The sequence below is a fragment of the Pseudophryne corroboree genome, chromosome 5, assembly GCF_028390025.1.
Source record: "Pseudophryne corroboree isolate aPseCor3 chromosome 5, aPseCor3.hap2, whole genome shotgun sequence".
In the NCBI taxonomy this organism is placed as follows: Eukaryota; Metazoa; Chordata; class Amphibia; order Anura; family Myobatrachidae; genus Pseudophryne; species Pseudophryne corroboree.
Genome location: NC_086448.1, coordinates 181,511,172 through 181,526,403, shown reverse-complemented (window position 1 = coordinate 181,526,403; position 15,232 = coordinate 181,511,172). Strand labels below are relative to the sequence as shown.

General features: G+C 45.5%; 1 protein-coding gene across 4 annotated transcripts in view; it reads left to right on the top strand.

Annotated features, from left to right (window-relative positions):
• The window catches only part of NCAPG2 (non-SMC condensin II complex subunit G2), a 205,291-nt gene extending 194,049 nt beyond the window's left edge, over window positions 1-11,242 (top strand). For all 4 annotated transcript variants that reach the window (XM_063921910.1, XM_063921913.1, XM_063921912.1 and 1 more), the window contains exons 27-28: window positions 2,272-2,374; window positions 10,985-11,242. In XM_063921910.1, the coding sequence (XP_063777980.1) occupies window positions 2,272-2,374; window positions 10,985-11,036 (155 nt within the window). In that variant the 3' untranslated portion in view covers window positions 11,037-11,242. The remainder of the gene's footprint in view (window positions 1-2,271; window positions 2,375-10,984) is intronic.
• The last annotated feature ends 3,990 nt before the right edge of the window (window positions 11,243-15,232 follow it).

Sequence of the window (15,232 nt, the reverse complement as noted above, 5' to 3'; positions counted from 1 at the left end):
AAGGGTATGCATGTGTGTTCTGCTCGCCTGATTAGGGCTCTCTATGATGCTCCTGCCTTGAGCTTTGGAAAACAACTGAATTGACTGTCGCTTATATTGACCTCATATATTAAATCCGCTGTTTTATGTGCATAAAATAAGTTTTTTGTCATATCCAGAGGCTTGGCTCAAATTCAGGATTGGTTAAACTTAACAACGTTAACTTAATAAATGCATATGGTTTCTGTAGGGCAGTGATTTTCAACCTTTTTTAATTCGGGGCACGCCGAACAAAATTCTAAAATTGCCAAGGCACACCATCCGTACCCCACGAACAACCCTTATACCCCGACCACCACACCCCCACCCCTTCCCCCACCAAAAACACACTTTGGCCCACATGGGGAATTAAAACACACTGTCGAAGTCAAAAATATTACATAGAGAGAACATACAGACTCCACACATTAAGAGAACCCTAAGCTTGCAAATACACGCAGCGAGCACAGCAATATATGGTAACATACGCATTTACACAGACATGCCACAGTGATACGGCACATAATTTTAACATATCAAGCGCCAGACATCATAATGTTTTAATTATAAAATGGAGTAATGTCATGTATGTGTATTATTGGAGCAGAGCAAGATGGACATGTCGTGTTTGGTATTAGAGCAACCAGATTAATGTGTATATCAATTTGATGCCTGTTATTAAGTTGTAGCTCATTGCAACAAGTAGATATGATTAAATGTTTGAAAGCTAAAGTCACTCTTATTAGAACAATGGATTTCCTGGAAGACAGCATGCCTGACCAGTGGCTATCTCCTGTAATTTGTCCATCAAGGCTGAACATTGTTTGCATATGAACTGACCAGTGACTCATCATGAATGAGAAAGTTCCCTCCCCTAGACTAGATGTGTGCACTCCCCCAAACTACATAGTGTATTGCTGATCAGACACACAGAAGTTTCTGTTTTCCCCTGGGTCCTGAGCGAGACGGAGTGTTGGTAATATTTTGCTTCTATTAGCTGGAGTTGAGACACAGCTAAAGATGGAGGAGGGGTTGCGTAGAAAGCATTGTGGAAAATATGGTGATGTATTTGCTGGCTGTGGCTGTATTTTGAATTAGATTATAATAACTGCTTAATGTATAAATTGTAATCATGTAAATATATATATATATATATATATATATATACTGTACATGTGATATATTGTATACATATCCTTTTAATATCAAATATATACATCAATGAGCTTTGGAACTCAGACAATGTGTGCGTGTATTGTTTTCTCTTAAGGGATGTAGTGTTTTGCGAGGTACAGCGCACTTTTATCGTATATGGTAATAAGATGCGCCTGGCGTCCGCAGTATATATTAGATCGGGCATTTTAAATATTTGTTAGAAAGCAATTTGGTATTAACAACACATTGGTCCCCATAGTAATTAAACAAATGCACTGGCTCCCACAGTAATTAAATACATTGGCTGCCCACAGTAATTGCACATATTGTCCCCCCACAGCAATTATACACATCCCCAGCCGACCCCCACCCCCACCCACACAGTACTTACACATATTGTCCCCTTACATTAAGTGAACATATTGTCCCCCTGCATTAATTGCACATATTGTGCCCCTGCATTAATTGCACATATTGTCCCCCTGCATTAATTGCGCACACACACCCTACAGTAATTATTCACATTGGCCCCCTACACACAGTTATTACACATACCCCCTCAGCGTCAGCCAGCAGGAGTTAATGCAGCAGTGAGGAGCAGCACTTTGCTGGCGGCTGGCAGGCCGGCGGTAATGCAGCCATGAGTAGTGAGGAGCCCACCGTGGGCAAGCAGCCGGGCTTGCGGCGGGCGGGCAGGCGATGTGTCACGCTGCATTGCTAAAGTTCACCAGCGTGATGACTGGTAGCGCATCTCTGGCGGCACATCTAAAAGCCACTGGCGGCACACCAGTGTACCGCGGCACAGTGGCTGAAAACCACTGCTGTAGGGCATGTCTTTTCTATGTCCTAGGATGTCCAACTTGGCATCAGTAGCCTAGTATGTTAAATATAACTCAAAATAACATTTAAATGTATTTGCAAATTGATAAAACATACAAAACTAATCATAAGTATATTTTATTTATTCACTTTAGAAATTCTTGGAGCACAATGTTGACAGATTTTTTTATTTTTTTTGTGGGTGGGGGTCTTATAACGTAGTTTAGATTTCATGTTTATTCAGCACTGTCGCTTTTTTTTCTTCTTCTTTGACAAAAGGCAAAACAATGTCTCCTGCCGCTAAAGACATCGCATCAACGATACATAGGAAGCTGAAACAATACCGTGAAATCACAATGGAAGATGATGACAACATAGAGAGGTAAAGCGAGTGTTAGTTGGCAGACTATAGAATTAACATAACAGCCTCTCAATAAAAGGGAACGCTTCTCCTTCACACTTACTGTACTTCTACTTTGTCACATGGTGCCAGTGATGTCCCCAATGAACGTTTATAACACAGAAGTGACAATTTCCTAAGTAGCTTACAGTGACCTTTTACAACTTATTTTTTCCTCCTAAATATTCATTCTTTACCTACTTGCCCACTTACTAATTTGTCATACCATGCTACAATGTAAACCTACTTTCCTACCTTTACATAAACTGTCAGCTTCATAACAACTCTAAAGCTGGGTACACACTAAACAACTGTCAGGCTGACCTGTCAGATTGAGCCATTGGCTCTAGAACAGCCCGATGGCTGATCACTAACCTGTCGGATCTATTACTGGCAGTGTGTGCTGTCCCGTCAGGCATCATTCAGAATATGTACTGTGTACGGAGATCAGCTTCATCATGTATATAAAATTAACTTCACTCCAATGATTTGAAGTCAATGATGGTTTTGTTTCAAACAACCACCTAGTGTGTAGTATGTACGCGCAACGTCTGGTGGTGTTGGGATTGTTTCTGTTATCGGAATTTCTGGTCTGACAGGTGTGTACCTGGCTTTAATCTAGTGATTGCTATTTTGTTAAAATTCACTGATTATTCCCAGTATGGAACGTCTGGACAAAGGGGGTTTCTCTATTTGTACATACTACAGAAACCCACTCATATCGGAACAGTTCTGAGAAAGTTCTGCTTGAACACAATAGGAATCTGAGGGGTATCCAATTAGAGCTGAAGTTCCATTGGGCGTGAAAATGCCATTTTTTGCAATTTTTCCAGATGTTTTGCCCGTATTTTCATTACAGGTTATCCAGTTTGGTCGTCTGCAATAAAAAATAAAGAAATTTCATTCTCTCCTGAAAACACACAGGGCTGTTTCTACAGAAAACACACAGGTTTCACTGAACCTCTTTTCGGATATAAACAGTGCTGTTTCTGGTGCTTTAATTTCTCCGATAAGCAAGAGTTAGCCGTGGCTTAATGGGGCTAATTTGATAGTCCCAGGCAGGACAATTAACTGCAGCTAATTGGATACCCCCCCTATGTTCTAAGTCTTTTGGAGAATGATAAAGTGCAAACCAACCAGCTCCTGTCCTTTTTGCAGACCACCTGTAACATGGCAGGCAGAAGCTGATTGGTTGGTACTTTAGCTCTCTCAAAAGCTTAGTACATAGACCCCATAGTCATATACGAAGATCTAGAAATCATGCTAATAACATTAATCTGTCAAATGCCACAGGTTGGCCAGGCCTGGTCTACATGATCTATCCAACGTAATTCATTTAAAAAGTCCCATTTAAGCTTGTGGACTTGTAATCATTCAGATAGGAACAGATAGTACTGTGTTCACTGGAAATCATATTTTATCAAGACCATTTCATCCCTTAGCAAATTGTAGATTGTGAGTAAACTATTTTCAGATGTGTACCTAACTTTACGCATAATTTCTCTAGCATCCATAAGGGATATTGGGGAGACTTAGTACGATGGGGGTATAGACGGGGTCCAAAGGAGCCGTTGCACTTTAAATTTCTTCACTGTGTGTGCTGGCTCCTCCCCTCTATGCCCCCTCCCACAGGCAGTTTAGAAAAAAGTGCCCTCAGGAGAGGATGCATATCTCTGCAGCTCCAGAGAGTTTTCTTTAATTTCTTTTAAACGTTTGTCATTTTCGGTATGCTGTTTAGGGAATAGCATACCTGCACCGTGGGAGTTGATGTCGGACTGAGATGGTCGAAAAGGGGGCCAAAACCTGTCTGATTTGGCCCCGTTTTCGACATCAACACGTGGATCAGCAGCTATTCCGCCAATCCGCGTGCTTTTCGACAAGTCGAATTTATCGACTTGTCGAAAAATTTAGCAAAATATTGAATAGGTCGAATCAGGATTCGACCTTAGAAACTCGAAAACTGACGTCTTTTCGACAGACGGCAGTTTTCGGCTTCAATTGAATATACCCATAGGTCTCCCCAATATCCCTTATGGATGCTAGAGAAAATAGGATTTTAATTGCCTACCGGTAAATTTTCTCGTAGTCAATAACGGATATTGGGTGCCCGCCTCAGTGCGTTGACTTTTCTGCAGGTTATGTGGTTACCTGTTCAGCTGTTGATGTTATTGTCACCAGCTAGTTGTTATGTTCATGGTGTGCTGATGTTAAATCTTACCACTCTTAGTTGTCATGTTCCTTCTCTCATATATGTCCTTTCTCCTTCGGGCACTGTTTTACCTATAACTGCCTGTGGGAGGGGGCATAGAGGAGAGGAGCCAGCACACCCAGTGAAGAAATTTAAAGTGCACCGGGTCCTTTGGATCCCGTCTATACTCCCATTGTACTAAGTCTCCCCAATATCCCTTATAGACTGCGAGAAAAGGATTTATTGGCAGGTAATTAAAATCCTATTTTATGTTCATTACTGTACCAGTCATATTAAATAATTTATTGCATAGTAAAACATGAAAGACCTATGTAATATATATATATATATATATATATATATATATATATATATATTACAATCCTCACTTCACAAAATTTAAATATGCTCATACTGGTAACATAGTGGCCTAATCTGCAATGAAACAGCAGGATTTATAAAACCGCTTGCTTAACATTACAAGGTTCAGCTACTAAACATAGATACAGGAATTAAATTCTACATAACGCCTAATATGGTTTCCAGTTCCCATTTTGAATGTACTTGTAAAATAAAGACGCGTTATAGGGATTGTGAGAGTTTACTAACACCCTAGATTTCTCTATCGTCCTAGTGGATGCTGGGGTTCCTGAAAGGACCATGGGGAATAGCGGCTCCGCAGGAGACAGGGCACAAAAAGTAAAGCTTTAGGATCAGGTGGTGTGCACTGGCTCCTCCCCCTATGACCCTCCTCCAAGCCTCAGTTAGATTTTTGTGCCCGGCCGAGAAGGGTGCAATCTAGGTGGCTCTCCTAAAGAGCTGCTTAGAAAAGTTTAGCTTAGGTTTTTTATTTTACAGTGAGTCCTGCTGGCAACAGGATCACTGCAACGAGGGACTTAGGGGAGAAGAAGTGAACTCACCTGCGTGCAGGATGGATTGGCTTCTTTGGCTACTGGACATTAGCTCCAGAGGGACGATCACAGGTACAGCCTGGATGGTCACCGGAGCCTCGCCGCCGGCCCCCTTGCAGATGCTGAAAAGAGAAGAAGGTCCAGAATCGGCGGCAGAAGACTCCTCAGTCTTCTTAAGGTAGCGCACAGCACTGCAACTGTGCGCCATTGCTCTCAGCACACTTCACACGGCAGTCACTGAGGGTGCAGGGCGCTGGGAGGGGGGCGCCCTGGGAGGCAATGTAAACCTATTTTTTGGCAAAAAATACCTCACATATAGCCTCCGGGGGCTATATGGAGATATTTAACCCCTGCCAGAATCCGTTGAAGAGCGGGAGACGAGCCCGCCGAAAAAGGGGCGGGGCCTATCTCCTCAGCACACAGCGCCATTTTCCCTCACAGAAAGGCTGGAGGGAAGGCTCCCAGGCTCTCCCCTGCACTGCACTACAGAAACAGGGTTAAAACAGAGAGGGGGGGCACTAATTTGGCGTTAGAAATATGTAAAAAGATGCTATAAGGGAAAACACTTATATAAGGTTGTCCCTATATAATTATAGCGTTTTTTGGTGTGTGCTGGCAAACTCTCCCTCTGTCTCTCCAAAGGGCTAGTGGGTCCTGTCCTCTATCAGAGCATTCCCTGTGTGTGTGCTGTGTGTCGGTACGTGTGTGTCGACATGTATGAGGACGATGTTGGTGAGGAGGCGGAGCAATTGCCTGTAATGGTGATGTCACTCTCTAGGGAGTCGACACCGGAATGGATGGCTTATTTAGGGAATTACGTGATAATGTCAACACGCTGCAAGGTCGGTTGACGACATGAGACGGCCGACAAACAATTAGTACCGGTCCAGACGTCTCAAAAACACCGTCAGGGGTTTTAAAACGCCCGTTTACCTTAGTCGGTCGACACAGACACAGACACGGACACTGAATCCAGTGTCGACGGTGAATAAACAAACGTATTCCTTATTAGGGCCACACGTTAAGGGCAATGAAGGAGGTGTTACATATTTCTGATACTACAAGTACCACAAAAGAGGGTATTATGTGGGATGTGAAAAAACTACCTGTAGTTTTTCCTGAATCAGATAAATTAAATGAAGTGTGTGATGATGCGTGGGTTCCCCCCGATAGAAAATTATTGGCGGTATACCCTTTCCCGCCAGAAGTTAGGGCGCGTTGGGAAACACGCCTTAGGGTGGATAAGGCGCTCACACGCTTATCAAAACAAGTGGCGGTACCGTCTATAGATAGGGCCGTCCTCAAGGAGCCAGCTGACAGGAGGCTGGAAAATATCATATAAAAGTATATACACACATACTGGTGTTATACTGCGACCAGCGATCGCCTCAGCCTGGATGTGCAGAGCTGGGGTGGCTTGGTCGGATTCCCTGACTAAAAATATTGATACCCTTGACAGGGACAGTATTTTATTGACTATAGAGCATTTAAAGGATGCATTTCTATATATGCGAGATGCACAGAGGGATATTTGCACTCTAGCATCAAGAGTAAGTGCGATGTCCATATCTGCCAGAAGATGTTTATGGACACGACAGTGGTCAGGTGATGCAGATTCCAAACGGCACAAAGGTGTATTGCCGTATAAAGGAAGAGGAGTTATTTGGGGTCGGTCCATCGGACCTGGTGGCCACGGCAACTGCTGGAAAATCCACCGTTTTTACCCTAAGTCGCATCTCTGCAGAAAAAGACACCGTCTTTTCAGCCTCAGTCCTTTCGTCCCTATAAGAGTCATATTTGCCCAGGGATAGAGGAAAGGGAAGAAGACTGCAGCAGGCAGCCCATTCCCAGGAACAGAAGCCTTCCACCGCTTCTGCCAAGCTCTCAGCATGACGCTGGGACCGTACAGGACCCCTGGATCCTACAAGTAGTATCCCAGGGGTACAGATTGGAATGTCGAAACGTTTCCCCCTCGCAGGCTCCTGAAGTCTGCTTTACCAAGGTATCCCTCCGACAAGGAGGCAGTATGGGAAAAAATTCACAAGCTGTATTCCCAGCAGGTGATAATCAAATTACCCCTCCTACAACAAGGAAAGGGGTATTATTCCACACTATATTGTGGTACTGAAGCCAGAAGGCTAGGTGAGACCTATTCTAAATCTAAAAAAATTTGAACACTTACAAAGGTTCAAATCAAGATGGAGTCACTCAGAGCAGTGATAACGAACCAGGAAGAAGGGGACTATATAGTGTCCCGGGACATCAGGGATGCTTACCTCCATGTCCCAAATTTGCCCTTCTCACTAAGGGTACCTCAGGTTCGTGGTATAGAACTGTCACTGTCAGTTTCAGACGCTGCCGTTTGGATTGTCCACGGCACCCCGGGTCTTTACCAAGGTAATGGCCGAAATGATGATTCTTCTTCGAAGAAAAGGCATCTTAATTACCCCTTACTTGGACGATCTCCTGATAAGGGCAAAGTCCAGGGAACAGTTGGAGGTCGGAGTAGCACTATCTCGGATACTGCTACAACAGCACGGATGGATTCTAAATATTCCAAAATCGCAGCTGATCCTGACGACACGTCTGCTGTGCCTAGGGATGATTCTGGACACAGTCCAGAAAAAGGTGTTTCTCCCGGAAGAGAAAGCCAGGGAGTTATCCGAGCTAGTCAAGAACCTCCTAAAACCAGGAAAAGTGTCAGTGCATCATTGCACAAGGGTCCTGGTAAAAATGGTGGCTTCCTACGAAGCAATTCCATTCGGCAGATTTCACGGAAGAACTTTTCAGTGGGATCTGCTGGACAAATGGTCCGGATCGCATCTTCAGATGCATCAGCGGATAACCCTATATCCAAGGACAAGGGTGTCTCTCCTGTGGTGGTTACAGAGTGCTCATCTTCTAGAGGGCCGCAGATTCGGCATTCAGGATTGGATGCTGGTGACCACGGAGGCCAGCCCGAGAGGCTGGGGAGCAGTCACACAAGGAAAAAATTTCCAGGGAGTGTGATCAAGTCTGGAGACTTTTCTCCACATAAATATACTGGAGCTAAGGGTAAATTTATAATGCTCTAAGCTTAGCAAGACCTCTGCTTCAAGGTCAGCCGGTATTGATCCAGTGGGAAAAACATCACGGCAGTCGCCCACGTAAACAGACAGGGCGGCACAAGAAGCAGGAGGGCAATGGCAAAAACTGCAAGGACTTTTCGCTGGGCGGAAAATCATGTGATAGCACTGTCAGCAGTGTTTCATTCCGGGAGTGGAAACTGGGAAGCAGACTTCCTCAGCAGGCACGACCTCCACCCGGGAGAGTGGAAACTTCATCGGGAAGTTTTTTCCACATGATTGTGAACCGTTGGGAAATACCAAAGGTGGACATGATGGCGTCCCGTCTGAACAAAAAACGGGACAGGTATTGCGCCAGGTCAAGAGACCCTCAGGCAATAGCTGTGGACGTTCTGGTAACACCGTGGGTGTACCAGTCGGTGTATGTGTTCCCTCCTCTGCTTCTCATACCTAAGGTACTGAGAATTATAAGACGTAGAGGAGTAAGAACTATACTCATGGCTCCGGATTGGCCAAGAAGGACTTGGTACCCGGAACTTCAAGAGATGCTCACAGAGGACTTATGGCCTCTGCCGCTAAGAAGGGACTTGCTTCAGCAAGTACCATGTCTGTTCCAAGACTTACCGCAGCTGCGTTTGACGGCATGGCGGTGGAACGCCGGATCCTAAGGGAAAAAGGCATTCCGGAAGAGGTCATTCCTACCCTGGTCAAAGCCAGGAAGGAGGTGACCGCACAACATTATCACCACATGTGGCGAAAATATGTTGCGTGGTGTGAGGCCAGGAAGGCCCCACGAAGAAATTTCAACTCGGTCGATTCCTGCATTTCCTGCAAACAGGAGTGTCTACGGGCCTCAAATTGGGGCCCATTAAGGTTCAAATTTCGGCCCTGTCGATTTTCTTCCAGAAAGAATTGGCTTCAGTTCCTGAAGTCCAGAAGTTTGTCAAGGGAGTATTGCATATACAACCCCCTTTTGTGCCTCCAGTGGCACTGTGGGATCTCAACGTAGTTCTGGGATTCCTCAAATCACATTGGTTTAAAACCAGTCAAATCTGTGGATTTGAAGCATCTCACATGAAAAGTGACCATGCTCTTGGCCCTGGCCTGGGCCAGGCGAGTGTCAAATTGGTGGGTTTTTTTTCTCAAAAAAGCCCATATCTGTTTGTCCATTCGGACAGGGCAGAGCTGCGGACTCGTCCCCAGTTCTCTCCCTAAGGTGGTGTCCGTGTTTCACCTGAACCAGCTTATTGTGGTGCCTTGCGCCTACTGGGGACTTGGAGGACTCCAAGTTGCTGGATGTTGTCAGGGCCCTGAAAGTATAGGTTCCAGGACGGCTGGAGTCAGGAAAACTGACTTGCTGTTATCCTGTATGCACCCAACAAACTGGGTGCTCTTGCTTCTAAGCAGACTATTGCTAGTTGGATGTGTAATACAATTCAGCTTGCACATTCTGTGGCAGGCCTGCCACAGCCAAAATATGTAAATGCCCATTCCACAAGGAAGGTGGGCTCATCTTGGGCGGCTGCCCGAGGGGTCTCGGCTTTACAACTTTGCCGAGCGGCTATTTAGTCAGGGGCAAACACGTTTGTAAAATCCTACAAATTTGATACCCTGGCTAAGGAGGACCTGGAGTTCTCTCATTCGGTGCTGCAGAGTCATCCGCACTCTCCCGCCCGTTTGGGAGCTTTGGTATAATCCCCATGGTCCTTTCAGGAACCCCAGCATCCACTAGGACGATAGAGAAAATAAGAATTTACTTACCGATAATTCTATTTCTCGGAGTCCGTAGTGGATGCTGGGCGCCCATCCCAAGTGCGGATTATCTGCATTACTTGTACATAGTTACAAAAATCGGGTTATTATTGTTGTGAGCCATCTTTTCAGAGGCTCCGCTGTTATCATACTGTTAACTGGGTTCAGATCACAGGTTGTACAGTGTGATTGGTGTGGCTGGTATGAGTCTTACCCGGGATTCAAAATCCTTCCTTATTGTGTACGCTCGTCCGGGCACAGTATCCTAACTGAGGCTTGGAGGAGGGTCATAGGGGGAGGAGCCAGTGCACACCACCTGATCCTAAAGCTTTACTTTTTGTGCCCTGTCTCCTGCGGAGCCGCTCTTCCCCATGGTCCTTTCAGGAACCCCAGCATCCACTACGGACTCCGAGAAATAGAATTATCGGTAAGTAAATTCTTATTTTTTAATCCATCTATAGTACTCTGACATATATATTCATGGGGATACAAGGGCACTGTTCATGTTGACACTATATTAATATTGTATACATTTTGCATTACCATTTTGTTTTGTGAAGTGCCTAGCTTCATCCTTTTTCAGCCAGGTACCGTACTACATCATTTGTATGAGACATAGTACCACGGACTATACTGGCACATACTGCATATTCATTTAAGTCTCTTCTCTTTTCAGAGCTGTATATGAATCATCAATGAGAACTTTAGATCTGCTCCTGCTGCCATAAATTCAACACCAGAAATTCGGCACACTTTTATATTACTGAGAGAATGTACAGATTTGTTAAATATGACATTTTTTTTTCCATTACTTTTTATGATATGTAATGACATTGAATCAGGCTCATCAAAATCATCAAACTTGTGTATATTTGCTTGGTAAGCTTTTTCTTGTGTATAAATATAATGTATATTGATTAAATATAGAGATGTATGTGGCTGTATTTATTATTCTTGCTATGTGGCTTAATTTACAGATAAATACCACAATTAAAGTTAAGTCCATATCATAAGGCATTGGACAGAAAAGCTGTAATATGGAAGGCACAGGAGGAGGCAAGACACTTATTTGTCACATTCTCCCATGACGATAGTTTAAAAGACCTCATACAGTAGGTAGGGATTGATGTCTGTATTCTTATAATGTGGACAGGCATAAATCCACACTGTAAAAGCTTTTGAATCGTGTAGATTCTTATGATGGCAAGTGTTCAGTGTTCCCTATTTTGTATCAATTTGTCCTTGGTAACCCATAACGTTAGTTATATATTTAAGACTCCCTCAAAAAAATGTAATACTTGACAAGTTATCCTACTAGTCAGGAACCTCCTAAAACCGAGCCAAGTCTCAGTGGGACCTGCTGGACAAATGGTCCGGATCGCATCTTCAGATGCATCAGCGGATAACCCTGTCACCAAGGACAAGGGTGTCCCTCCTGTGGTGGTTGCAGAGTGCTCATCTTCTAGAGGGCCGCAGATTAGGCATTCAGGACTGGGTCCTGGTGACCACTGATGCCAGCCTGCGAGGCTGGGGAGCAGTCACACAGGGAAGGAATATCCAGGGCTTATGGTCAAGCCTGGAGACATCACTTCACATAAATATCCTGAAGCTAAGGGACATTTACAATGCTCTAAGCTTAGCAAGACCTCTGCTTCAAGGTCAGCCGGTGTTGATCCAGTCGGACAAAATCACGGCAGTCACCCACGTAAACAGACAGGGTGGCACAAGAAGCAGGAGGGCAATGGCAGAAGCTGCAAGGATTCTTCGCTGGGCGGAAAATCATGTGATAGCACTGTCAGCAGTATTCATTCCGGGAGTGGACAACTGGGAAGCAGACTTCCTCAGCACGACCTCCACCCGGGAGAGTGGGGACTTCACCCAGAAGTCTTCCACATGATTAAAAACTCAACAGGTATTGCGACAAGTCCAGGGACCCACAGGCAATAAGCTGTAGACGCTCTGGTAACACCGTGGGTGTACGAGTCAGGGTATGTGTTCCCTCCTCTGCCTCTCATACCCAAGGTACTGAGATTGATAAGATGGAGAGGAGTAAGCACTATATTCGTGGTTCCGGATTGGCCAAGAAGGACTTGGTAACCGGAACTTCAAGAGATGCTCACGGAGGATCCGTGGCCTCTACCTCTAAGAAGGGACCTGCTCCAGCAAGGACCCTGTCTGTTCCAAGACTTACCGCGGCTGCGTTTGACGGCATGGCGGTTGAACGCCGGATCCTGAAGGAAAAAAGGCATTCCGGATGAAGTCATCCCTATCCTGATCAAAGCCAGGAAGGATGTAACCGCAAAAACATTATCACCGCAATTGGCGAAAATATGTTGCGTGGTGCGAGGCCAGTAAGGCCCGACGGAGGAAATTCAACTGGGTCGATTCCTACATTTCCTGCAAACAGGAGTGTCTATGGGCCTGAAATTGGGGTCCATTAAGGTTCAAATTTCGGCCCTGTCAATTTTCTTCCAAAAAGAACTAGCTTCAGTCCCTGAAGGTCAGACGTTTGTAAAAGGGGTACTGCATATACAGCCTCCTTTTGTGCCTCCAGTGGCACTTTGGGATCTCAATGTAGTTTTGGGTTCCAAAAGTCACATTGGTTTGAACCACTTAAATCTGTGGAGTTAAAATATCTCACATGGAAAGTGGTCATGCTGTTGGCTCTGGCCTGGGCCAGGCGCGTGTCAGAATTGGCGGCTTTATCCTGAAAAAGCCCTTATCTGATTTTCCATTCGGACAGGGCGGAATTGAGGACTCGTCCTCCGTTTCTCCCCAAGGTGGTTTCAGCGTCTCACCTGAACCAACCTATTGGTGGTGCCTGCGGCTACTAGGGACTTGGAGGCCTCCAAGTTGCTAGACGTTGTCAGTGCCCTGAAAATATATGTTTCCAGGACGGCTGGAGTCAGGAAATCTGACTCGCTGTTTATCCTGTGTGCACCCAACAAGCTGGGTGCTCCTGCTTCTAAGCAGACTATTGCTCGTTGGATTTGTAGTACAATTCAGCTTGCACATTCTGTGGCAGGCCTGCCACAGCCAAAAATCTGTAAATGCCCACTCCACAAGGAAGGTGGGCTCATCTTGGGCGGCTGCCCGAGGAGTCTCGGCTTTACAACTTTGCCGAGCAGCTACTTGGTCAGGAGCAAATACGTGTGTAAAATTCTACAAAATTGATATCCTGGCTGAGGAGGACCTGGAGTTCTCTCATTTGGTGCTGCAGAGTCATCCGCACTCTCCTGCCCGTTTGGGAGCTTTGGTATAATCCCCATGGTCCTTACGGAGTCCCCAGCATCCACTTAGGACGTTAGAGAAAATAAGAATTTACTTACCGATAATTCTATTTCTCATAGTCCGTAGTGGATGCTGGGCGCCCATCCCAAGTGCGGATTGTCTGCAATACTTGTACATAGTTATTGTTACAAAAAACGGGTTATTATTGTTGTGAGCCATCTTTCAGAGGCTCCTCTGTTATCATGCTGTTAACTGGGTTCAGATCACAGGTTATACGGTGTGATTGGTGTGGCTGGTATGAGTCTTACCCGGGATTCAAAATCCTTCCTTATTGTGTACGCTCGTCCGGGCACAGTATCCTAACTGAGGCTTGGAGGAGGGTCATAGGGGGAGGAGCCAGTGCACACCAGATAGTCCTAAAGCTTTCTTTAGATGTGCCCAGTCTCCTGCGGAGCCGCTATTCCCCATGGTCCTTACGGAGTCCCCAGCATCCACTACGGACTATGAGAAATAGAATTATCGGTAAGTAAATTCTTATTATTATTGTTGTGAGCCATCTTTTCAGAGGCTCCTCTGTTATCATGCTGTTAACTGGGTTCAGATCACAGGTTGTACGGTGTGATTGGTGTGGCTGGTATGAGTCTTACCCGGGATTCAAAATCCTTCCTTATTGTGTACGCTCGTCCGGGCACAGTATCCTAACTGAGGCTTGGAGGAGGGTCATAGGGGGAGGAGCCAGTGCACACCAGGTAGTCCTAAAGCTTTACTTTTGTGCCCAGTCTCCTGCGGAGCCGCTAATCCCCATGGTCCTTACGGAGTTCCCAGCATCCACTACGGACTACGAGAAATAGAATTATCGGTAAGTAAATTCTTATTTTCTCTTTTATCCATCTGGGGGACGCTGCGCCATTACTTGTGGGTTAGAGGTGTGTGGTTGTGGAGTTTGGCACAGAACTATTAAAACCTGACTCCTCCCCCCTCTAACCCCTCCCATCTCCTTCCTGCCTAGCCAGTACCTCAGTTTTAGTTTTGTGCCTGTGGAGTACAGACACAGATTTTTTTCACTGAAGATTTTAGTTAGGTATTTTGTTATTTTATTTTGTTATTTGATTGCTTATAGTGCCTAGTCCTTGTATACAGGTGACAGGTACTGCTAGAGTGGGGTTAGCAAGGATTTTCCCACTCTATTCTGCCGCTGGAGGCCACCACACTTCGGTCACTGGGGCTTGATTCCTGTTCCTGAGAAGTCGGCAGTGAGGAGGTACAGGATAGACACAATCTGTCTCTGACAGTATTGGTCTATCCTTCCTATATATCTATCTATATATATATATATATATATATATATATTTCTGTATTTTTTATTGCAAACTGTCCTCCTCTCCCCCCCACCCCCCGTTTATTCCTCCCCCCACTCCTCTCTCCCAGACCTCCGGCGGTGAGCAGTGGCGCAGTGTAGCGAGGGCTTTACTTAACCCTGCTACTGTTTTGCTGATCAGTACGGGAAGTGGTGAGTCACTCCCCGGGGGGGCCGCTAGACGCTACCCGAACAGAGCCGCTGTGTGTAGCGGCGCGCGGGAGCCGCATTCCGACTGCACTACTGAACTAACAGGACGAATTCCCACCCTGCACTGCCGCGCGCGCACTCCCTCCCAGCGTCTACAAGGGCTCCGGGCCGCCATCTTCTCCAGAG